Consider the following 24,876-nt stretch of genomic DNA (forward strand, 5'->3'; position numbering starts at 1 on the left):
AATGGCCAGTTACCTTTTTCTGGGGCACAGTCGGGTCATAATGGATTTTTTTTTTCTACAAAGCTTTGACTACCTCTTACAATTAACCACATTTTATACACTGCCAAATTATGTATTCATTAGTTCTTTTTGCAATTACCATTATCATATTTTATATATGTAAAAAAAACTTCAGTTGGCATGACTGTTGCTGTCCTTGCTTTTTTCATGTTAATGTCTCTTTTCTAATTGGTTATTACTATTGATTATGCATATTTAATTAGGTCACTTTGACCCTTTTGTCTGCATAGGGCCATAGGAACTTTTTGGGACTTTCCTGTTTTTCTCTACTTGTCTTTTCCCTAAATGCCTTTTGGCAGCACATTTTGTGTGTCTATTGTCCTTCAATTTAAGCACAGTGGCCAAAACTTCCCCTTTGTCCTATACAGCAGTTATACATAATAACAAGGTCACTAAGGCAATGTTACACTCCTGTCAAGAAAACTAGGCCGAAGTCAGCCCAAATACAATCTTATTGTCCAAATTATGCATCAGACATTACCGTTATAACAATTCTCCATAAGTTGATGTCACATGATGTTTTGGTGAGGGCTTTATCTGGGGACACTCAAATGCTCAAATGACCCTAAATTTTGACTTCTAACCCTACACATTGCCCCAATGAGCCACAGCCAATTTTCGGGCTTGCAGAGTAAGCACAAGGGTTTTAGAGCACTTAGAAAAATCAACTGTTGAACAGCAAGTTAATCTCATTCATATCTAGAGTGGTGCTGTTGCTCCACTATAATCCTTTTTCATAAAACACACAATTAGTCTGTGGAATCATTGTGAAAAATATCACTGACAGCAAGAGCTTTGTATGATTTAAGAAGGTATTAGATAAGTATATGAAAAGCAAGTGTATCTAGAGTTAGAACAGTATTACAGACAGATTCAGTAGCATGGCTGGTAGTGTAACCTTTGGGTGGGCTAGAGTTCACTTCATTTCCCATCTCCAGTGACTAAAAAAAACCCCAACTCACACAGAAAGTAGCTGGAGACCCAGAGTTCAGTCTCTAAGGATTTTTAGCAAGGATTGCACAGGGTCAACCTCAACCCATTCAAGTCCCAAAAGGAACTAAAGAAATGAATTTAACTAAATAACTTTATAAAATCGCTATGTCATGCTGTAAAAATTAGTTTGTTTCTTTATCATAAGATTTTATAATCCACAGACATTATCTTCACAGTTATACATAAACATAAATAAAGAAAACAAATTAAAATTGAATGGTTCAATCCCCACAGAAATACAGAGAGAAGAAACAGAGAGTTCCCAAAAGCTTAGGTTTTGTTCACCTAAGTGTAAGTTAGAGTCTTTGATCACCAACATCTATACAGGTTTCAGTGGTAGCCGTGTTAGTCTATATCAGCAAAAAAAAACAAAACAAAAACCAAGGCTTCCTTGTGACACCTTAGAGACTTAACAAATTTAAGATGCCACAGGATCTATACAGTCTGCTGAATCTAAAACAACATCTTTCCTCCACTTGCTTGTACGAATCTTCAGTTGGATCCATGCTGACTTCTTCTGCTGAAATCACTACCAGCCAATCACTCTGTTAAGTGTATAGATTTAAAGAAAACCCTGTTACAAGAAAATATAAAACTGAGAATAGCAAAACAGAAATGACTCCTTCCCCATTACTACATTTAAAGAAACGTTGGTGACCCAGGCTAGTTGAGACAATTTAACTAGAACAGTTTGGCTAAAATCAAAACAACATCAAAAGCATACAATTAAAATAGAAGTTATTTTTTCCCTTCCAGTTTCTCCTTGCTATAATTAGCACTGCCCATACTTCCCTGTTGAGGGTTCACAATATCACTAACCAGCTGCAAAATGCTTCAGAGGTAGGGACACCAGCCTGCTTCCTGCTCCTGGGCTCAACTTCTCTCAACTCACCCAGGGCACGTAGCCTTCTGCAAACCAGCTGCCCTGACTGCTGGCCCTCCTGGAGTCTGACTCCACCAACAGGAACCTATTGGAGCAGACCCAAAACTACATCACCCAATTCCAGAAGCTTCTGGATGTGGTGTGCTTAATCTACCTAGCAACAATGACCCAGACACAGCTCCCTCCTACCGCCCCCCAATGGATCTCTTAAAGAGATATCTCCCTATTAAAAAGAAAAGGAGGACTTGTGGCACCTTAGAGACTAAAAAGGTGCCACAAGTCCTCCTTTTCTTTTTGTGGATACAGACTAACACAGCTGCTACTCTGAAATCTACCTATTAGGCACATAGGTTACAGTAGTACTGTGAAAAGAAAAGGAGTACTTGTGGCACCTTAGAAAGTAACAAATTTATTTGAGCATAAGCTTTCGGGAGCTACAGCTCACTTCATCGGATGCATTTGGTGGAAAAGTAGTACTGTGGTTAGTTAAGGTTGCCCAACACTGCACATTATAAGACTCTGTTTCCATTTTTTTTAAATAACTTTACCAACTTTAACAGTTTGGGCGGAAAGTTTCTATGACAGCCAGGTGTATGCATCAAGATAAAGATTTTGGAAAGATCCAGCTCAAATAGTTCATCTGCTTCTGAGAATGAGGTTACAGAAAAATACATCATTTTGCCCATGTTAAAAAAAACTCTTACAGCCATTTTAATGAGACCCTCTAGTGCCTCTATGATTTGGAGGAGGGACTCTAATATTGCACTGCTGTCTGCAAATTATCTATGACAACTCCTTGGGAAAGCAGGAGGTTCACACACAGGGTAACAGTCTACTACCACTACCAGTTATTCCAATAATTAATTAGCCAATTAATAATAATTAATTAATTAGCTTCAGTGGCAGAAGTTTGGAGGGTGGATCAAAAGGGCAAATCTGACAACGTAGGTGGGGGTCAACGTGGTACAATTTATGTTTTTTCAACTGATTTTGAAAAAATTAAAACATGGCGTGTAAGAAAAACGATGTGTTAAGAAAGGGAGGGCACACGCCGGCCCACCGCGCACCGCCCCAGGACGCCCCGCTCCCGGCCGCACCGCCTCACCCGCGCAGCTGCCCGTCCGCCCGCCGGCCGGCGGGGGCGCTGTGCGCGGCTCCCGGCTTCCCTCGGAGGCTCCGCGTGCCGTCGTTGCGTGACTTGAGTGCGTTTGGCGCGCGCGGCGGCCCGTACTGTGGAGCCTGCCGGCCGGGGCGGCGGCGGCGGCGGCGGGATGGCGGGCGCGGGGCTGGTGGCGCAGGGCCTGAAGGAGGCGCTGGTGGAGACGCTGACCGGCATCCTGTGTCCGGTGCAGGGCGTGCGCGCGGCCGCCGAGGAGCAGGTGAAGGTGCTGGAGGTGACCGAGGGTGAGTCCGGGCCTTTCCCTTGCAGCACGGACCCCTCCGGCGCGGCCCCGGGCCCAAGCGGAGACTCCGCACGGTGAGGGGCAGCCAGGGCCGGGCCCCCATCTCCGGGCTGCCTCCGCCCCTCTTCACCGGCCTGCGTCCCAGGACCACAGCCAACCGCTCTGCGGGGCCAGGCCCCGCCAGCAGCGCCTCGCACGTCCGGAGCCCCGAGCTCTCCCTCCGGGAGCCCCGCTCCTCCCCGGGCGGCTCCAGTTGGGGATGCGCCCATTCCCTAGGCAAGCGTGACCGGCGGGGGGGCCCGATGCCGAGCCCTGGGGCTCTCTGTCGCGAGCCCAGGCTTCCTGCCCCCTCTTCGTGGAGCGCTTCCCCTCGGCCCTGCCTGGAACCTCCGTCTTTTGTATAAAGCTCTAGCTAGTCTGTGTCAGAGGCACTGGCAGCTCCACCGCATCCTCCTCTGCCGGGAGGGAAAGGGGTTTCCGATCTCTTTTCCCCGATGCAGAGCCTCCTGGCCGCTCAGAAGTGGGGTGCTCTGCTGCTTTTCACTTTCTCCCTGAGTTGCTTCCAGGAGTTTGCTTCAAGCTATGTCTCCCCCCCCCCCCATCTCATCTACAAGTGCTTATATATTTTTTCGTTATGTAACTCTGTATGGCTTGGGACATAAAAGGAGCAAAGGGTTAACTGGCTGGAAGTCTTAATTTAAGAGGGGGAAGTAAAAGAGCTAAATTTGTAGAGCTTGACTAAAGAGACTTTGTGTTAAGTCTTTAAATATTTAAGTGGTGTAATTAGCAGTCTTGTTTTTGCTTTGTATGAGGCAGTATAAAGTAGGAGTAATGAAATTACCAAAAGGAAAGAGTGGCTCTTATGGTTTTCCTTGTATTTCTCTTACTAGATTTAATTTTCCAAAAAGGATAGCCCCATCACTTGGGACTTTCATGTAATGTTTAAAAATAAAACAATATAAAAAGTATCAGAGGGGTAGCTGTGTTAGTCTGTATCCACAAAAACAATGAGGAGTCTGGTGGCTGTTTATGCCTCTTCTGTAACTTTCACTCCATGCATCTGAAGAAGTGAGTTTTTTATCCACAAAAGCTTATGCCCAAATAAAGCTGTTATATAAAAACTGTTTCTTGTACCAAGCTTTTAGGCTTCATTGCAGAACTAGTAGATGCATTAGACTTCTATAGGTGCAGTCAATGTCAAGTATAAACACAACTTTTGTCAATAGAGTAAGTAATGCTTTGGAAAAAGAAAAGGAGTACTTGTGGCACCTTAGAGACTAACAAATTTATTAGAGCATAAGCTTTCGTGAGCTACAGCTCACTTCATCGGATGCGAAGTGAGCTGTAGCTCACGAAAGCTTATGCTCTAATAAATTTGTTAGTCTCTAAGGTGCCACAAGTACTCCTTTTCTTTTTGTGAATACAGACTAACACGGCTGCTACTCTGAAACCTGTCATAATGCTTTGGAAATAAATCAGCTTTTCCATAGTTGACTTTGGAACCAGAGAGTTTGCCTGGAAAATTGCCAATTAACTTGGAAGGCAAAGGAAAATATTTAATTTACTGTTTTTTCTCTTTCATTATCATAAATATCTTGTTGCTAATCCATGATATTCTCCATATAGCTGAATCTCCTTGAAACCTCATGCACTGGCAGTATTGGGGGTGATAGCGTAGGATTGTAGTAAACCAGATTTATTAATCATTCTTGTTGTGGATACCTTTGGGGTCAGTCCTACTTCTGTTGATTTCACTGGCTATCATTGATTTTAGTGTGGACAGGGTATGTGTTTCTGTGAGCATGTTGTCCTTTATTGACTATCTGAAGGAATATAAAGGTCTGTCTCTACCTGTTGGTTTACAGAGCACTTCCCTTAGCTCCAGGGGTAGAGGCCAGTGTACCTAATCGGGTGGGAACTCTCTTTTGGCTCTGCACATGTTTGATTATGGAGAACTTGCATATTTCTTATGGAATCCATCTTTACACTCCTTATCTAAGTGCTTTCCTCACCATCTCACATTCAAAACTGTCTTACTGGTGGCTATTGCTTCAGGCAGGAGAGTTAGTGAGACTAAAGCACTAATGGCAGACATCCTCCTATTCCCCCCCCCCCATATTGTCTTCCACAAGGATAAGGTGGTACTGAATTCCTCACCAAGGTGGTGTCCTACTTTAATTTAAACAAAACTACCAACCTCCCTGTTTTTCCCAACTCTCACTCAAACCCAAATGGAACACATAACAGATCACAATTTATCAACTAGCAGCATATATGCTCCTTCCTTCAAGCATCAGGGCACTCAGTTAGAGCGCAGGCAACCTCCTCAGCATGCCTGAGAACTGTTCCTGTATCAGGGCAGCCACTTCGAGCTTAGCCCATACCGTTTCCCAGCTTTGTGGCCTAGATTTGGTGTCTAGATCAGATGCTGAATCTGAGACCTATTCTTCAATCCGTATTTAGTTAGGTATAGCTAGGTAGGATTTCTCAGACCTTTGTATTAATCTGGGAATTGCTAACTCGTCAAAAGAGGGAACCACACAGCCAAAGACTTGAAGAAAGAATGTTAATTGTAGTTCAAGATATTTTGTCTGTATGGATCCCAATGTGCTCCCTCCATTGCCACTTCAGAGTTCAGATATGCTGGGATTCTGAATTAGACCTGTTCTGCACTTAAAAATTAGATCTTCCTAGCTTTTTTGCTTAGGGCTGTGAAAAATTTCACACCATGTGCAATATAGTTAGGTTGATCTAAACCCCAGTGTAGATGTAGCTAGGGAGACAGAAAAATTTAGTTGACCTAGCTACCACCTCTTGGAGAGGTGAATTAACTTCATTGATAGAAAAACCCCTTCTCTCGATGTAGGAAGTGTCTACAGTGGTACAGCTGCATTGCCATAGCTGTGCTGCTGTAGTGTAGTCATACCCTGAATGACGGAACTGAGGCGTTTGGGGCTGCTCTGCCCTACATACCATTGGGGTTGGAGGAGGATACAAGAATATGCAAGATGCAGAATGGGCTCCAAAAGACACTGCTGGTCAAAAGATTCCAGTCTCATGTGGTGTGAGTGCATCTTTAACTGTATCCACATGGACAAAACACCTCAAAGAACCACATTTACTGTAAAGTAAGTAATCATTCTTTTTAAGAGTTTTTTTTTAAATTGTTGTTTTCTGAAATTCTGTGTGTTCTAGTTCAATTTTCAGATACATGCCATTAAAAACATCAACAGTTAGTCCTCTGAAAATGGTATGCTTCTCATAAGGCTCAAACAACATTACATTGCTCCAAAAAGAGCTGGAGTGAGATAAGTGGAACTATTGCAGCTTATTCAATAGAACTTCATTTATTTTCACCTTGGGCACCTTGAGTATCTTTTGGCAGTGACTTTTGCTCTCCTATGCTGTGCTTTATTCCAATACCAGCCTGTAGAGAGCCAGTGATATCATCTGTTCTGTGCGTGCATGCTTATAGACAATTATAGAAGGCAGAGGTGAGTTAGTGAGTAAGTGGTGGGACTTGGGAGCAATCCTATAGGATGCATGTAAAGGGGTTGGAGTGGTCATATCTGCATCACAATTACACTCTTTCTCCCAAAGTAGTATTCCTCTTTACCCCTTGTCAAACACCCCTTGTGGCTCCCCTCCCTTGCAAAGTCCTGCTCCAGCCCAAATGAGGGATTGTCATCTGAGCCAAAGCAAGGTCCCTGTTTCCTAGTGCTGGGTCTTCATCAGACAGACAAGCTGACAGCTTTGCTTCTAACCTGCCTGCAGCTGCCATTCACCTCCTTCGTCTCTGATGAAAAGCAGGAGGCAAGGGGAGCGGAGAAGAGGGATAACAACAGTTGTAGATGGGCCTGGAGTGGGACTCCTAGTTCTGCTCCTGAGTTAGCCAGTCTGAAGCTTGTGTAGATCTTGAGGGGGCTTGTGGGGAGAGTTTGGTTTCCACTGGTATAGGGGTTACAGTGTGGGCAGTACAGGGAGATAGCTGAGAGATAGGGCAGCCATCTTGATCCCTCCCATTCCAGCTCCCCCAAAGTATTACTCTCCCTTCATAGTATTCTCAGAATAATACCTGCCCCCATAAATGGCATAGGGAAAACTGACTCCCCTCCTCTGCAGAACCCAGCTCCAATAGAGATCTCACTGGACACGATCCTCTCAGAAGAACAGCAGGTTCTTTGGCATAGTGACAGCTTTCACAGACCTCCCTTTTACCCGCTTTTCATAGCAGTGGTGGAAAGAGTGAGGCAGAGAAGGTAGCAGAACTACCCCACTACTACCTCCTGATCTGACGTGTATCATTGCTGTATCTCCCCATCTGTAAGATGATGGTAATTCTTCTATTTCTCCCCTTGTCTGTCTTGTCTAGTTAGATTGAAAACTCCTCATGGCAAGGGCTGCCTCATGGTATGTACATACAGTGCCGAGCACAGTGTGGCCCTGATACCAGTTGAAGCCGTTAGATGATTCTGTAATATGAATAAATAATGGAGAATGGGTATTTTGTTCTCTCTCTAAGTGCCTTTCTCTACTGGAGATGGTCATATACACCACACCTCTTCCAGAAAATATCACACATCTTGAATTATAAGAGGGTAAAAATGCATTCACCATGTTCCTTTTAATTATTCTAATGCAAAACATTAATGCTAACCTCTGAATAATAATTCAGGAAATAACCTTGTGTGTCAAGATTGGCGTAATAGTTTTGCATTTTTATGATTTAGAGAACTGTGATGTCTGCACAGATTTTTGTTATGTATGTATGGTGGTTTCTGGTGGCATTAGAGTCCGAGTTATTGGCTATTGTCATATATAGGGTGTTCAGATGTGCAAAATATGGTTACTTTTACAGGAAATTTCCTTGCTTTTACCTTGGTGGGTTTTGTACTTCATCAAACTTAACTGTAATCAGTTTTGGATTTTTTTGGAACAGGAGGCTATATTAGAAGACACTGTCAGTTCTGCTTTATTTGTGATGCTTTATATTGCTTTTAAATTTGAACCTTTAGCTTTTCCATCAAATCACTTGTTGCATGAGCTGACCTGCATAATCATCTGTAAATGTAGTGTGTAACTGGTATGCATAAACCTTTCAAGAATTGAATTTTGGATTATACATCCCAGGTTAGAGTATTGTGTTCAAGAGTCTTGTAAATGTTCTTCCAATATCTTCTTTTCCTGAGGTTGTAATTAAGGAAATGTTCATCTGAATTTTACCATTTGGTGCTTTAGAACTCCAAGATTCCTAAGCTACAACTTGGGGCCTATCTATTCCAAGCAAAGAATCTGTTGCAGGTACAGTGATTGCATGGCATTGTTTTGTTGCATAACTTGTGCTTCAGCCGTATAGTGTGTTTGTGGCCCCACAGTTTTCTGACAGCACTGCTTTGGTAGATGTGCATGCATAGTAGGCTTTATGTTACTATGGGGATATCTACACTAGAAAGGTAAATTGACCTAAATGAGGTCGACTTACAGCCACTGCAGTAATTACTGCGGAGGTGCATTTCCACACTACCCTCCTTGGGTTGGTGGTGTGTGTCCTCACTAGGACGGGGAGGGTGGGAAGACACCCATGGTTTCTCGCCTCCCTGTTCACAGTTGGGGGAGGGGGGAGAGAAGTCTCCCAGGACTTCTCAGCCCCTACCCACTCCCCACCAGGCAGCCTTGTCAATTTCATGGCTCAGGGACCAGTTGTGTGCAGCTGCCTGGGCCTCTTGCCCCAGCCACGCTCTGGGAGCAGGGTCCATTCTTGCCCCAGCTTCCTGCTGGGAGTGGGGTCTAGCTCTCCAGGGAAGGGGGGGGGTAGAGGGGCAGATGGGCTCTAGCTGCCTGGTTTTCTTGTCAGTTTCATGGCTCCTGCAATGAAATTCACAAGACAGCCAACAGCCCCTGTAAGTAAGGCAGTGTCTACACATACACTGTGTCGCCTTAACTGCAACAACATAAGTCCCGAGCCTCTCGTGGAGGTGAAGTTATGATGTCGGTGTAGTAGAGCACTTACTTTGGCGGGAGGAAGGCTGTAATGTAGACATAATTAAGTCAATGTAAGCTGCCTTATGGTGACCTAACTATGTAGTGTAGACCAGCTCTATGAGTATATCCTTGAATTCAAGAAACATTTATCGCATAGGTTTCAGAGTAGCAGCCGTGTTAGTCTGTATTCGCAAAAAGAAAAGGAGTACCCGTGGCACCTTAGAGACTAACAAATTTATTAGAGCATAAGCTTTCGTGAGCTACAGCTCACTTCATCGGATGCATTTGGTGGAAAAAGCAGAGGAGAGATTTATATATACACACACACGCACACAGAGAACATGAAACAATGGTTTTATCATACACACTGTAAGGAGAGTGATCACTTAAGATAAACCATCACCAGCAGCAGGGGGGGGGAAACCTTTCAAGGTGACAAGCAAGGTAGGCTAATTCCAGCAGTTAACAAGAATATCAGAGGAACAGTGGGGGGTGGGGTGGGAGGGAGAAATACCATGGGGAAATAGTTTTACTTTGTGTAATGACTCATCCATTCCCAGTCTCTATTCAAGCCTAAGTTAATTGTATCCAGTTTGCAAATTAATTCCAATTCAGCAGTCTCTCGTTGGAGTCTGTTTTTGAAGCTTTTTTGTTGAAGTATAGCCACTCTTAGGTCTGTGATCGAGTGACCAGAGAGATTGAAGTGTTCTCCAACTGGTTTTTGAATGTTATAATTCTTGATGTCTGATTTGTGTCCATTCATTCTTTTACGTAGAGACTGTCCAGTTTGGCCAATGTAAATGGCAGAGGGGCATTGCTGGCACATGATGGCATATCACATTGGTAGATGCGCAGGTGAACGAGCCTCTGATAGTGTGGCTGATGTGATTAGGCCCTATGATGGTATCCCCTGAATAGATATGTGGACAGAGTTGGCAATGGGCTTTGTTGCAAGGACAGTCTCTACGTAAAAGAATGGACACAAATCAGACGTCAAGAATTATAACATTCAAAACCAGTTGGAGAACACTTCAATCTCTCTGGTCACTCGATCACAGACCTAAGAGTGGCTATACTTCAACAAAAAAGCTTCAAAAACAGACTCCAACGAGAGACTGCTGAATTGGAATTAATTTGCAAACTGGATACAATTAACTTAGGCTTGAATAGAGACTGGGAATGGATGAGTCATTACACAAAGTAAAACTATTTCCCCATGGTATTTCTCCCTCCCACCCCACCCCCCACTGTTCCTCTGATATTCTTGTTAACTGCTGGAATTAGCCTACCTTGCTTGTCACCATGAAAGGTTTTCCCCTTTTCCCCCCCCCTGCTGCTGGTGATGGTTTATCTTAAGTGATCACTCTCCTTACAGTGTGTATGATAAACCCATTGTTTCATGTTCTCTGTGTGTGTGTGTGTGTGTATATATATATAAATCTCTCCTCTGCTTTTTCCACCAAATGCATCCGATGAACTGAGCTGTAGCTCACGAAAGCTTATGCTCTAATAAATTTGTTAGTCTCTAAGGTGCCACGGGTACTCCTTTTCATTTATCGCATAGTATCTAGTCCTATTACTGGAAACAAAGATTTTAGATAGCTTGCAAATTTAAGGAAATTAATTTTGAAATGCAGTAGGACGAACAGCACTTAAACTTCTTTCACGTTTGTATGTCTCTCTCTTAATGTTGGGAGAAGCCATTAATAATTGGCACCAGTTTACCCAGATCTGAGCTTATGGACTTGTTCTCTGCTGTTCAAATGGCTGCCTGCAAATGGACCCCCGGTTGAGAACCACTGCCCGACAGGGAACTAACTTTTAATAAAATTTCAGCCTGAACGGGATGATAGCTTAAATATTCTAGTGAGTGTTATGCAGAATATTGGTGATGGGTTTCTTCTTACCCTGCAATTTGAACACTATCACACCCCCCAGTGGCTCTTCTGGTTTTCAATATATTTTAATTCTGAGTTTTCACATAGTCCTCATTTAAATTTCACTTTAATTGTTGCTTTAACTCTTTCAGGATGAGAAGAAAGCCGTTATGTAACCAATTTTTTTTCTATTTACATTACTTCTAAAACATTTCAGAAGTCTAAAGTATTTGTCAATGACATTTAACTTTTTATCTGTTGGAATTATTGCAAATCAGCAAAGCCTACATAGTATCACTTAATGGGCAGTACTTTTTAAGTAACTAAGAACCCAAGCTTCTTGCATCCCTGATCTGCCCACTATTTTTGGGTTGGAGACAGAAAACTAAATTCTCCAAGTATATTACCCATGAGAGCTTTTAATTTTGATCCACTTTACTATTTGCTCAAAGCCAAATCTCTGTTTAATAAAAGTAACAAGTTCAAATGGTGATCTTATAGGGGGGTACCAGCTCCACTTAGTTAAGGTTTTGAAGCCCTTTCTGTTACAAGGGTGACTCTAAGTGCTTTACAATCTGCATGCTTACTTGGAATTGCTTTGGAATTTGATGTGCCTCATAGGGATATGGGGTAGGGTTAGTGATCCAAATTTGGGGTCATTTGAGCCGGGATCATCCAAGAGTCAGCCAGTTGAGAAAACAGCATTTCTTATGGTCAATCCTATTCTACCAGCATGTGTTGGTGTACACTTCAGGGTGAAACTATGGCTCTAATCCACCCCAAAGGGTCTCAACTGCTTGATATCCTAGCTGGTGCTTGGCACCCACTACCCCTTTTGGGAAGCAATAGTGTGAACATTACTGAGTGGAGATTTAAACTCTACGGATATGCTCAATCCTAACATTCATGCACCAAAGAAATTATACTGGGCATGTGCAGATAGAGAATGTAAGAGGGTTTCTAGACAGCCAATTTTCAGAGGATCTGGGTGACTCAGGGAGATGTACTGTGTGTTGAAGTTGAACAACACCCAGGCACTGTAAGGTGGACCCCACTATTGGTAGAAACCTAAAAATGAAATGCAATCATGTTGCTGCCAACTGCCTCTGTCAGAGAGTTGGGTTTTTTTTAAACTGAGGGCAAGTGTAGTCTGAATACAGCAGAAAATTCAAAAGGTGTTCAAACTATTTTTGAAAAGAACAAAATTTACATGTGCAAATGCTTACTGGGGGGGAGGGGAATAAATGGGGATGGGTGATATGGGAGGAGAGGCGTTGTGTGACATGGAGATGGGTTGAACAGAAACTGGGGGAATAGGGTTGGGGGCACTTGTCAACCTCATTTTCTTTTCTGTGTGAGTGCCAAGATCTCAGGAGGGCTCAATCTGAACTCCGCTCCCTCCCTGCCTGCCTCATGTGAACTGGAATCTGGGTATCCCTGCTGCTCTGGAATTGTTAGTCACTTTTCCTGCCCCCATGTGTGTGCCAGGATATATGGGAGGGACCCTTCCAAGTCATGTCCTTTCTCTGTGCCTCAGTTTTCCTAAATGCACAATTTGGATAATGATGTTTCTCTGATTGGTAAAGCGCTTTGAGACCTGCTGATGAAAAGTGCTTTGTAAGAGCTAAGTATTACTATATATTAGCTAACCACTGTAATATCTCAACTGCAAACCTACATGATAACTACAATTGCCTAAATGACCACTAACTCCTATCTAGATGATTTCTCTTTCTGTTCAAAAAGTTAGGAAATTCACTAACACACTTCATCTCACAAAAAGAAAAGGAGTACTTGTGGCACCTTAGAGACTAACAAATTTATTAGAGCATAAGCTTTCGTGAGCTACAGCTCACTTCATCAGATGCATGCGTGAGCTGTAGCTCACGAAAGCTTATGCTCTAATAAATTTGTTAGTCTCTAAGGTGCCACAAGTACTCCTTTTCTTTTTGCGCATACAGACTAACACGGCTGCTACTCTGAAACCTGTCATTATCTCACAGTTAATCATGATTTAAATCACTAGTCAGGAAGGCTCGATTTAATCATGGATTTCTACATAAAAAGTGCATTCTTGTTAGTTGTTAAACCTTAATACATATTCTTCACAACTCAGAGATAGATGTAGGTTTCATTTTTAGAAGGTATACACAATACATTTTTAAAGTGATTTATTTTGAAAACTTTTCAGATTAGTTTTACAGCTATATCATCATCTTCAACGCAGCTTCCTCCTGAGAAGGAACACTTCTCATGATGTTTCATTCGGGCAACCAGGCCTTGCATTTCTTTGTTGCACTATTTGCACGCATGCCTGTCTTACCCACAGGTAAAGGAATTTCATTAAAATATTCCCAAACTGGGTCTCTCTTACAGCCTGTTGCCATTATAGGTTTTCCCTTCTAGTGAGAGAATGGTATGGTAGATCTCAAATCAATGGAGGCTACACTCAGAAAGACCTCAAGACTTCTGGAATATGCTACTCAAACAGTTTCACTTTTGTTTCTACTGCCTATCCGTCCTTTCTCACATTTATCTCCAGACTACTTCTCCTTGTCCAGATCTATTCTGCCCGCAACAATCTTGTTGATTGTTTGAATCTTCAAATTCATTGAACTTTTTGAAACTTTGCCCTTTTAGAGAATGGTAAGGCTTTTTGTACACAAATTTACAGAGGGACAATAGGGTTGAGATCTGTTTTCTCATCTCTATACTTATTTATTTAAAAACATTTTTGCTGTTAACAAGCATGTTATCTCTGGAGATACAAATCCTGACCTTAAAAACCTCTAAGGAAGAACACCGATTCCACCACTCCCCAAAGTAATGCTTTCCAGTGCTTCACCACCCTCCTAGTGAAAAAGCTTTTCCTAATATCCAACCTAACCCTTCCCCACTGCAACTTGAGACCATTACTCCTTGTTCTGTCATCTGCTACCAATGAGAACAACCTTGATCCATCCTCTTTGGAACCCCCTTTCAGGTAGTTGAAAGCAGCTATCAAATCCCCCGTCATTCTTCTCTTCTGCAGACTAAATAATCCCAGATCCCTCAGGCTCTCCTCATAAATCATGTGCTCAAGCCCCCTAATAATTTTTGTTGCCCTCCCCTAGACTCTTTCCAATTTTTCCCACATACTTCTTGTAGTGTGGGGCCCAAAACTGGACACAGTACTCCAGATGAGGCATCACCAATGCCGAATAGAGGGGAATGATTATGTCCCTGCTGGCAATGCTCCTACTAATACAACCCAAAATGCTGTTAGCCTTCTTGGCAACAAGGGCACACTGTTGACTCATATCCAGCTTCTTGTCCACTGTAACCCCTAGGTCCTTTTCTGCAGAACTGGCGCCTAGCCATTCGGTCCCTAGTCTGAGTAGCAGCCGTGTTAGTCTGTATTCACAAAAAGAAAAGGAGTACTTGTGGCACCTTAGAGACTAACAAATTTATTTGAGCATAAGCTTTCTATGAAGTTAGCTGTAGCTCACGAAAGCTTATGCTCAAATAAATTTGTTAGTCTCTAAAGTCCCTAGTCTGTAGCAGTGCATGGGTTCTTCCTTCCTAAGTGCAGGACTCTGCACTTCTCCTTGTTGAACCTCATCAGATTTCTTTTGGCCCAATCCTCTAATTTGTCTAGGTCCCTCTGTATCCTGTCCCTTCCCTCCAGCATATCTACCTCTCCTCCCAGTTTAGTGTCATCTGCATAATTGCTGAGGGTGCAGTCCACGCCATCCTCCAGATCATTAAAGAATATATTGAACAAAACCAGCCCCAGGACTGACCCTTGGGACACCCCGCTTGATACCAGCTGCCAACTAGACATAGAACCATTCATCATTATCCATTGAGCGCAACAATCTAGCCTGCTTTCTGATGGACAGTGGTATAAAACTGAGAGGTAGATCTGTTTGTGACACTCTGGACCCTATATTCACCATAGTAATATGATTTATGATATGATTATGATTAAGACTATGATTTTGTCATGGACATTGTTAGTAAAAGTCATGGACAGGTCATGGGCAATTAACAAAAATTCACAGATTTACTAAAAATGTCCATGACAAAAACGGAGAGGGAGGAGGGTCCAGTTCCCTGCCCTGCTATGGCTGGGAGCTGGGAGGGACCCCTGCCTGTGGTACTGGGGAGCTGCAGGGGATCCCTCACTGCACAGGAATTGAAGAGCTCTGGAGAATTCCTCCCCATGGGGGGAGCTGCAGGGGGTCCCCTGCTGCCTGCAGGGGCTGGGGAGCTCCGGGGGATTCTCCCGCTGGCAGGGGCTAAGGAGCTGCCTGGGATCCCCTGCCACCCCTGCGGACTGGGGAACTTAGGGGGATTTCCCTTGCATTAGCAACAGGTGGGGAACTGTGGGGGTAGCCTGCAGTTCCCAGCTGCTGCTGGCTGAAGTCGTGAAAATGTGCGGAAGTTACAGAATCTGTGACTTCCACGACCTCTGTGACCAAATCGTAGCCTTAATTAAGATGCATCTCGTACAAGATGCGTCATGTGAGGTGTCTATGGAAAAGTTATGGTTTGTCAAATATGAATATCTTTGTATGAATATATAATTTTTGTATCTGGAGTTGTGAATATTAACTATGTATTTGTATTTCAAATGTGCTTGCACCTGGGTAATGCACACAGTCTGACAGCGCACTGTGAATGGTCCATTCAAGTTGAATGGCCCATCACCAAAACAGTGGGCCATGGGGAAAGCTTATCTTCACCTGATTTCAGAGTAGCAGCCGTGTTAGTCTGTATTCGCAAAAAGAAAAAGGAGTACTTGTGGCACCTTGGAGACTAACAAATTTATTAGAGCATAAGCTTTCGTGAGCGACAGCTCACTTCATCGGATGCATTTGGTGGAAAAAACAGAGGGGAGATTTATATACACACACACAGAGAACATGAAACAATGGGTTTATCATACACACTGTAAGGAGAGTGATCACTTAAGATAAGCCATCACCAACAGCAGGGGGGGGAAGGAGGAAAACCTTTCATGGTGACAAGCAGGTAGGCTAATTCCAGCAGTTAACAAGAATATCAGAGGAACAGTGGGGGGTGGGGTGGGAGGGAGAAATACCATGGGGAAATAGTTTTACTTTGTGTAATGACTCATCCATTCCCAGTCTCTATTCAAGCCTAAGTTAATTGTATCCAGTTTGCAAATTAATTCCAATTCAGCAGTCTCTCGTTGGAGTCTGTTTATGAAGCTTTTTTGTTGAAGTATAGCCACTCTTAGGTCTGTGATCGAGTGACCAGAGAGATTGAAGTGTTCTCCAACTGGTTTTTGAATGTTATAATTCTTGACGTCTGATTTGTGTCCATTCATTCTTTTACGTAGAGACTGTCCAGTTTGGCCAATGTACATGGCAGAGGGGCATTGCTGGTCTCAGACTCAAGGAATATTTCCAACACACCTCTGACCAACATATTAACCCACAGAGACCTTCCTGCCAACACTACAAAAAGAAGGATTCTAGGTGGACTCCTCCTGAAGGTCGAAACAGCAGCCTGGATTTCTACATAGACTGCTTCCGCCGACGTGCACGAGCTGAAATTGTGGAAAAGCAGCATCGCTTACCCCATAACCTCAGCCATGCAGAACACAGTGCCATCCACAGCCTCAGAAACAACTCTGACATCATAATCAAAAAGGCTGACAAAGGAGGTGCTGTCGTCATCATGAATAGGTCAGAGTATGAACAAGAGGCTACTAGGCAGCTCTCCAACACCACTTTCTACAAGCCATTACCCTCTGATCCCACTGAGGGTTACCAAAAGAAACTACAGCATTTGCTCAAGAAACTCCCTGAAAAAGCACAAGAACAAATCCGCACAGACACACCCCTGGAGCCAGGACCTGGGGTATTCTATCTGCTACCCAAGATCCATAAACCTGGAAATCCTGGACGCCCCATCATCTCAGGCATTGGCACCCTGACAGCAGGATTGTCTGGCTATGTAGACTCCCTCCTCAGGCCCTTCGTTACCAGCACTCCCAGCTATCTTCGAGACACCACCGATTTCCTGAGGAAACTACAGTCCATTGGTGATCTTCCTAAAAACACCATCCTAGCCACTATGGATGTAGAAGCCCTCTACACCAACATTCCACACAAAGATGGACTACAAGCCGTCAGGAACAGTATCCCCGATACTGTCACGGCTAACCTGGTGGCAGAACTTTGTGACTTTGTCCTGACCCATAAAAACTATTTCACATTTGGTGACAATGTATACCTTCAAATCAGCGGCACTGCGATGGGTACCCGCATGGCCCCACAGTATGCCAACATTTTTATGGCTGACTTAGAACAACGCTTCCTCAGCTCTCGTTCCCTAATGCCCCTACTCTACTTGCGCTACATTGATGACATCTTCATCATCTGGACCCATGGAAAAGAAGCTCTTGAGGAATTCCACCATGATTTCAACAATTTCCATCCCACCATCAACCTCAGCCTGGACCAGTCCACACAAGAGATCCACTTCCTGGACACTACGGTGCTAATAAGCGATGGTCACATAAACACCACCCTATATCGGAAACCTACTGACCGCTATTCCTACCTACATGCCTCTAGCTTTCATCCAGATCATACCACTCGATCCATTGTCTACAGCCAAGCGCTACGATATAACCGCATTTGCTCCAACCCCTCAGACAGAGACAAACACCTACAAGATCTCTATCATGCATTCCTACAACTACAGTACCCACCTGCTGAAGTGAAGAAACAGATTGACAGAGCCAGAAGAGTACCCAGAAGTCACCTACTACAGGACAGGCCCAACAAAGAAAACAACAGAACGCCACTAGCCATCACCTTCAGCCCCCAACTAAAACCCCTCCAACGCATCATCAAGGATCTACAACCTATCCTGAAGGACGAGCCATCGCTCTCTCAGATCTTGGGAGACAGACCAGTCCTTGCTTACAGACAGCCCCCCAATCTGAAGCAAATACTCACCAGCAACCACACACCACACAACAGAACCACTAACCCAGGAACCTATCCTTGCAACAAAGCCCGTTGCCAACTCTGTCCACATATCTATTCAGGGGATACCATCATAGGGCCTAATCACATCAGCCACACTATCAGAGGCTCGTTCACCTGCGCATCTACCAATGTGATATATGCCATCATGTGCCAGCAATGCCCCTCTGCCATGTACATTGGCCAAACTGGACAGTCTCTACGTAAAAGAATGAATGGACACAAATCAGACGTCAAGAATTATAACATTCAAAAACCAGTTGGAGAACACTTCAATCTCTCTGGTCACTCGATCACAGACCTAAGAGTGGCTATACTTCAACAAAAAAGCTTCAAAAACAGACTCCAACGAGAGACTGCTGAATTGGAATTAATTTGCAAACTGGATACAATTAACTTAGGCTTGAATAGAGACTGGGAATGGATGAGTCATTACACAAAGTAAAACTATTTCCCCATGGTATTTCTCCCTCCCACCCCACCCCCCACTGTTCCTCTGATATTCTTGTTAACTGCTGGAATTAGCCTACCTGCTTGTCACCATGAAAGGTTTTCCTCCTTCCCCCCCCTGCTGTTGGTGATGGCTTATCTTAAGTGATCACTCTCCTTACAGTGTGTATGATAAACCCATTGTTTCATGTTCTCTGTGTGTGTGTATATAAATCTCCCCTCTGTTTTTTCCACCAAATGCATCCGATGAAGTGAGCTGTAGCTCACGAAAGCTTATGCTCTAATAAATTTGTTAGTCTCCAAGGTGCCACAAGTACTCCTTTTTCTTTTTGCGAATACAGACTAACACGGCTGCTACTCTGAAATCTGTTCTGGGGATGTTTCAGTCAACCTATGGATAATGGCTGCCATGACTCATCGAAGTATGCAAGGGTATGTGATTAGATCACATGATACTGAACTCCATTTTGGTACCTGTATTTTTCCACAAACTTGGCTGGGACAAAGAGGTTCCCGCCTTATGAAAGAAGCTAATAAAAGGAGCCAATGGCCCTCACTTTCCCCACTACTCAACACCTGGAAGTACCTCTGGAAGAATGAAGACTTGGAACTGGGGAAGTGCTGGTCTGAGGCGGGAAAGAAGGAAACCCTACCTGTGTATGAAACATCTACAAACTGCTTGTACGATCTAACAGGGTGAGACACTTATACACTACATAGGATTTGAATCAGACTTAAATTGCACTTTTGTTTATTTCTTAGGTAACTATCTTTGCTTTGTTTGCTATTATTTATAGTCACTTAATCTACCTTTCTGTAGTTAATAAATCTGTTTCATATTTTTACCTAAAATACTGTGGTGTTTCAAGTGCAAAGGGAAATTTGCTCAGAAACGGGGAGGGCTGGCACATTGCCTTCTCTACAATGAGGGAGGGGAGGACTGGGTAATAAATTCATACTGGCTAGGCTTTTGACCAGGGCAGGATGATACATATCTGGGGTTCTAGGCTGAGGAGCTGTGGGTGTTTTGTCTGGAGCCTCTCTGTTGTTGGTTCATGCAGTGGCTGTCCAGAGCATTCATGAACACAGCTGGATGTGGCCCTTGTCTGTGGATGTTTGTGTGAGGGCAAGCTTGGAGGGCTTTGCCACTTGTCACAATGCCACAGTGTGAGAGGAAACCTAGATTGGTAAAACAGAGGGCTCAGCAGTACCCCGGTTCCAAGTTGCACTCGGGGGGAACCCATCACGCTGGGTGTGAAGTTATTTTAGAAAACTCATTGCTTTTGCCATGATAGCATATCTTGAACTTTGCTGCAAACAGAAAAGCAGTACTTGTGGCACCTTAGAGACTAACAAATTTTAAGGTGCAACAAGTACTGCTTTTCTTTTTGCGAATACAGACTAACACGGCTGCTACTCTGAAACCTGCCATTGCTGCAAACAGTGGCCCTGCATAATTTTATTTTTCTTTCCTGTGTGGAATGGTGGCCTCCTTCACTGGAAGCAATGGTAACATTTTTACTTGTATGATGAGCTCCACTCTGGAGAATGTTAAGAATGTATCCTTCATATTCTGTGTCTTATTGTGCCATGTAGTGAGAATTTCATCTCTTTCCTGTTTTCAGTGGAAGACACTTGTATTGAAAAAGTCTTTCATTTAGTGTCTGTCAAATGGTTTGTCTTGGTGTTGAAGGGTTTCTTGTATTTGGGAATAATGTTCTTGGCAATCATTTTCCATGGAAGACAATAAATTGAGCTTCAAATTTGTGTTGATAACCAGGGATTGATGGGTTTGCTAAACGTATTGTTGTTGGGTTTTTTTGGGCATGTCAGATTTTCCTCCTGTTTTATTTGCTATTTATACAGTTGTATTAGCAGTTTGGGATCTTTGCCTTCCATCCAGTTCATCTGGGCCCTGTGATCCTCTACGTGGACTTCTACGTTAACCTTGGTCAGTAGTAGGATTAACTTCTTACATAGGCTTTGCTGTACCAGTTTCATTCTAGTCTGGCATTCTGCCTTCAGAACTGTTCAATATCTGATCCTTCAGAGGAAGGTGAAATAGGTCCTTGATACATCTAACAAGTTTTCCTACCGCTGGGCACAGGTGAATATTATTTTTGACCCTGTATGATGTTTGGTTATGCCTGGAAGCATGAAATTTGATTGTATTTCTTAGTCTGCTTAGATAAAAGTAGTTAGTGGTCATGAAATAATCCCATTAATTTGGAGTCAAGAGCAGACGTTTCTTTCTGGTTCTCATCTGAGATTTTCTGGATCTCTTCCAGTATAGTGTAAACATTGGCCTTCTGCAAAGGAGAGCCCACGGAGGATCAAGACTCGCTCCTGGGCATATGGTATTCACTGAGCCTAACTGATGGAGCCTGCACTCAGATAAAGGCTAGTTGTGCAGTTTTTTTATTAGCCATGTTTTTGGTTCCACAAATACTCTTGTAAACAGTTTGCGGTTGAGGTGTCTAAGAATATGCCTCTAGCCTGACTGGCTCCATAATTCTGCTTAGAACTCCCACAGCACGTCAGCTTCCTTTGGGTCGGATGCACCACCCCTGCTGAGGATCTCTTAAGCACTAAACAAACATCCCATCAAAGTAGTGCAGTATCAGTTTCTCTGAAAGGGACATAGGCTTGCTATACTTATTTATATCATTCTTCAAATTTTGCTTGTCATTTTTATGCAGTATGTATTTAAAATAAAAAGGCTTGTGGGGAGTGGAATGATGGATATGGGATTGTCTGGTAGGAGGTACAAATGCTTGTGATTGAAGCAACAAGAAATGTGAAGGTCATTCTGTAACCATTGTGACATATTTAAAATGGGACACTTGTGGTCTGTCATGGGTACAGACTGACTAAGTTAAAACAAAGATTTGATCTTTATATTTCAATGGAAGAATCAGTAGCAATTCCATAACTGCAAGGTTGCGTTCACTTTTTCTATGAAGTGGAGTTTCATTCTGTGTTAAAGTTTTTTATATTATCATAATTAGAGCACTCATTGCTAGAATGCAAATGAAAAGCTTAAATATTAAGAAGAGTTAGGATTTCATTGCCAGACATGATTTTGGCTTGTTGTATGCCCCCAAAAGAGAAATAATTACTGTGAAAAAGATTAATGAACATTAATAAAGTGTGGGGACTTGAAGTTACTTAATTTTTTGAGTTTTATTTTAAAAATGTTCAGTTCCTTCTCTTTATATATTCCCAAACAAAAAAACTGTTTAGATGGAGTTAAGTTGAGGTTACGTATGTTTTACCATTACAATATTCATCATAGCAATCTTATAATCATGTCCCAAAACAAGCAGCATAAGGCACAGAAATTCAAAGTTAGGGTTAAACCTAAAAGAAATCCAAATATATGAAGGTCTGAAGATGGGCAGTTAAGGCGCACCCAAATAACCTTAACTCTGTTCTTTAGTGATGCCGCAGGAGAAAACCTTTAAAAATCAGTTTAATTTACTCTGGGGCTACAAATACTAAAATGCCTTAAGCATAATCATGTTGTTGTTGCAAAGTGTCACTGTGGGGCAGAATTGAAGTTGTCTTGTTTAACCTAAGGTTAAACTTTAAAAAATACATCCAAACTGACTTCAGGGGTTGGTAAATACTTGTTTCTGGGATAATTACGACATTCTTGGAGGGTTTTTTTAACCTTTAAACTATTCATATATACTCTCAACATTAACACCGGTTAGCAGCTTTTTTGTCTAGAAGTTTCCCTGGTTATTAAAAAATTATTTAAAATGTGATACAAACAGAAGTCCCAGAGATTGCTACCATGTGATATCTCCAATGAGTTGAAGATATTAAAAATACTGATTTTATTTTAAAAGTTTTTAGAGCCAGATGTACTGTTACTCTGTGTCTGCTTTGCATGACTGGAACAGTGCAAAGTAGCTGCACCAAACTGGTGAATCTAGTTCTTTAAATCAACTGTAAATTTTCTGGGATATGGAAATAACTTTTTTTACACTTTTTTTTTTTAAATGAGGAAGGGAACCATGTAAACTTCCAGAGTATGAAACTCTGGAATTTCTATCTTAGTTGTCAAGTATCAGAAGGGTAGCTGTGTTAGTCTGGATCTGTAAAAGTGACAGAGTCCTGTGGCACCTTATAGACTAACGGACATATTGGAGCATAAGCTTTCGTGGGCGAATACCCACTTCGACGGATACATGTTGTTAGTGTGTGTGTGTGTGTGTGTGTGTGTGTGTGTGTGAGAAAATTGCATTCAATTTTTAATTATTTATTTATCTGAAAGCTCAGAGGCAGACTGGGTAAAAGGGCTGGTGAGAATGGGAGGCAGCTGGCATGACTAGGAATTACCAGAGTTCGGGGCAGGTGGGGAGAGAATTCCTGGGGAGCAGGGGGATTCAACAGTGATGTATTTGTATGGGAGGAGGGCAAGTGATGTGTCTAGCACCTGGAGTAAAAGAGGGTTATGTGCAGCAAATTGAACAGTAACAGACTACAGATACTAGTGATGATTGAATCTGGTGATATTCTGAAGAAAGAGCTGTCAACCATGCTTGTAGCTGTTTTTATTGCTGCACGCTGACTTAGACATTTGAGGTTTTAAAGTGATAATTCTGGAATCTTTTTATATAAATTCACCAGCGCCTGTAGGTTTCTGTGTCTTTTTAACTAACTGTTCAAACAGCAGTGAAGATCGTTAGATTAATAACTAATCCAGGTTTCTACCTTTCTTCTCTGAGAAGCTGTCAGTTTCTTGTCACCTACCAAAATGTGTCACTTCAGGGTTGTTTAAACATTCAGAATCTTTCTGTCCTGAGAACTATCCTGTGGTGTTTAGTTTCTTGTTTCAGATAGTCATAGGTTAAGCTGCTGTTATGCAATATCTGCAGCCTCATCTTTCAATTGCTTATTGGCTTAGCATTATTCATAAACTGCTGTTAACTTGTTTAGTGAAAGACAAGTATATGTTGTACGCTTAAGTCATTTACCGGACTGCAGCTCAGATGTATATTTTCTGAGAAGCATTAAAAATAACCAAGTCATCACTTGGGTAAAGGGACTAGATGTATTAAAATCTTGTGCTACTTTAATGTTGGCATTATTTTGAAGACATGCTTTCTCCAACTCGGCCCAACAGTAGCAATATCTGGTTTTCCCAGACACAATTATGTGGAGGTAGGTTCATTCACAATGTTCTGATAGCTTTTTTCTGGGTCTTTCAGGATATCCCACAGCCTTCCTAGATAGGACTTCAGGGAAACAGTTACAGGGTGTTTGTTTGTTTGACAAGACTTGAGATGTTACCAAACACAGGATGCCCTTTGGTGGTCAGCCTATGGTCCCTCTTTTTCTCTTCTTAAATAATTTTGGCTCAGGAGAGGTCCATTTTAACAGTCTGGCCTGTTTGACAAAGCTGATGTAGGCTAATAAGGTCAAGGTCAGAATGTGACCCACATTTCTGGTGAAGACTTGAAGTGATACAGTCAGAACACAAGTTGTTTCTTTGTTACTTTCTCACCATTCCATGAGAGAACAAGGTGTTTCTCTTGAATTCTTGCAGTTGTTTGCTGCTGCTTTGGTCCTGAAAAATCCCATAATATTCACATGCAAAAACATCTTGTCTGTATCAGTTTGAAAACAAGTTCTTGGTATAAGTCTTGTAGGCTTTTCCACTTCAAAGTATGGTCAAGTATCTTTCTTTTGCAAGTTGTTTTCTGAAGGCCTCTCCGAGTTTGGCCTCAGGATAGCTTTATGCGATTTGTCTTCAGAGTTGTAATTTCTCTAGTCATCCCCCTTCAGGGCCAAGGGTCAGTTTGGGCGGGAGGGGGGGAAGTAGTGGTATGTGTGATATTACACTCTATATGATTTTATGAAAGTATGCTGAGTGTGAATATAATGTAACTAAAATATGCTTCATGCAAAAGGTCTCTTGTAAAAGTATATCATTACAAAAGGTATCATTACAAAGTTTTATCTACTGAATGTGGTCATTCTATTTCTATAAATGTATCACTCTTGTATCTGAAACCAGAAATATGAAATATAACTCTGAGGGCCTATTGTAATTATGCAAAGTGTGGGCCATTAATGGTGGTTTGGAATCTTGATGGCTCCTGTTGACCAGGACAATTGACTGTGGTTGGCTCTGTTTGCAGGCAGGCCTTCCTGTGAATCAGGCTGGGAGGAATGGAGGTCTTGGGGTCTTACACCGACATGTGATCATG

The 24,876-nt window shown here is 42.6% G+C and overlaps 1 protein-coding gene and 1 long non-coding RNA gene across 9 annotated transcripts in view; one reads left to right on the top strand and one right to left on the bottom strand.

The window, feature by feature from the left end:
- Positions 1-1,161: 1,161 nt before the first annotated feature.
- LOC119846228 lies at positions 1,162-2,175 on the bottom strand. Its single transcript, XR_005289803.2, has 2 exons — positions 1,873-2,175; positions 1,162-1,598 (listed from the first exon to the last, which is right to left on the bottom strand). It is a non-coding gene; the product is annotated as an uncharacterized LOC119846228 (long non-coding RNA).
- A 901-nt stretch (positions 2,176-3,076) lies between these two features.
- IPO9 (importin 9) overlaps positions 3,077-24,876 on the top strand; it is a 167,120-nt gene continuing 145,320 nt past the window's right edge. For 3 of the 8 annotated variants that reach the window (XR_005289802.2, XM_043500709.1, XM_043500711.1), the window contains exon 1: positions 3,127-3,340. Coding sequence is in view for 4 of the 8 variants with exons in the window: in XM_043500709.1 (XP_043356644.1) it covers positions 3,208-3,340 (133 nt within the window). In the remaining 4 variants the exon portion in view is untranslated. Of the gene's footprint in view, positions 3,341-19,172; positions 19,352-20,521; positions 20,607-24,876 lie in introns of those variants that run through there. The other 5 variants (XM_043500707.1, XM_043500710.1, XM_038379590.2 and 2 more) reach the window with 5 other exon arrangements.

Source organism: Dermochelys coriacea, chromosome 21 (genome assembly GCF_009764565.3).
Source record: "Dermochelys coriacea isolate rDerCor1 chromosome 21, rDerCor1.pri.v4, whole genome shotgun sequence".
Taxonomy (NCBI): Eukaryota; Metazoa; Chordata; order Testudines; family Dermochelyidae; genus Dermochelys; species Dermochelys coriacea.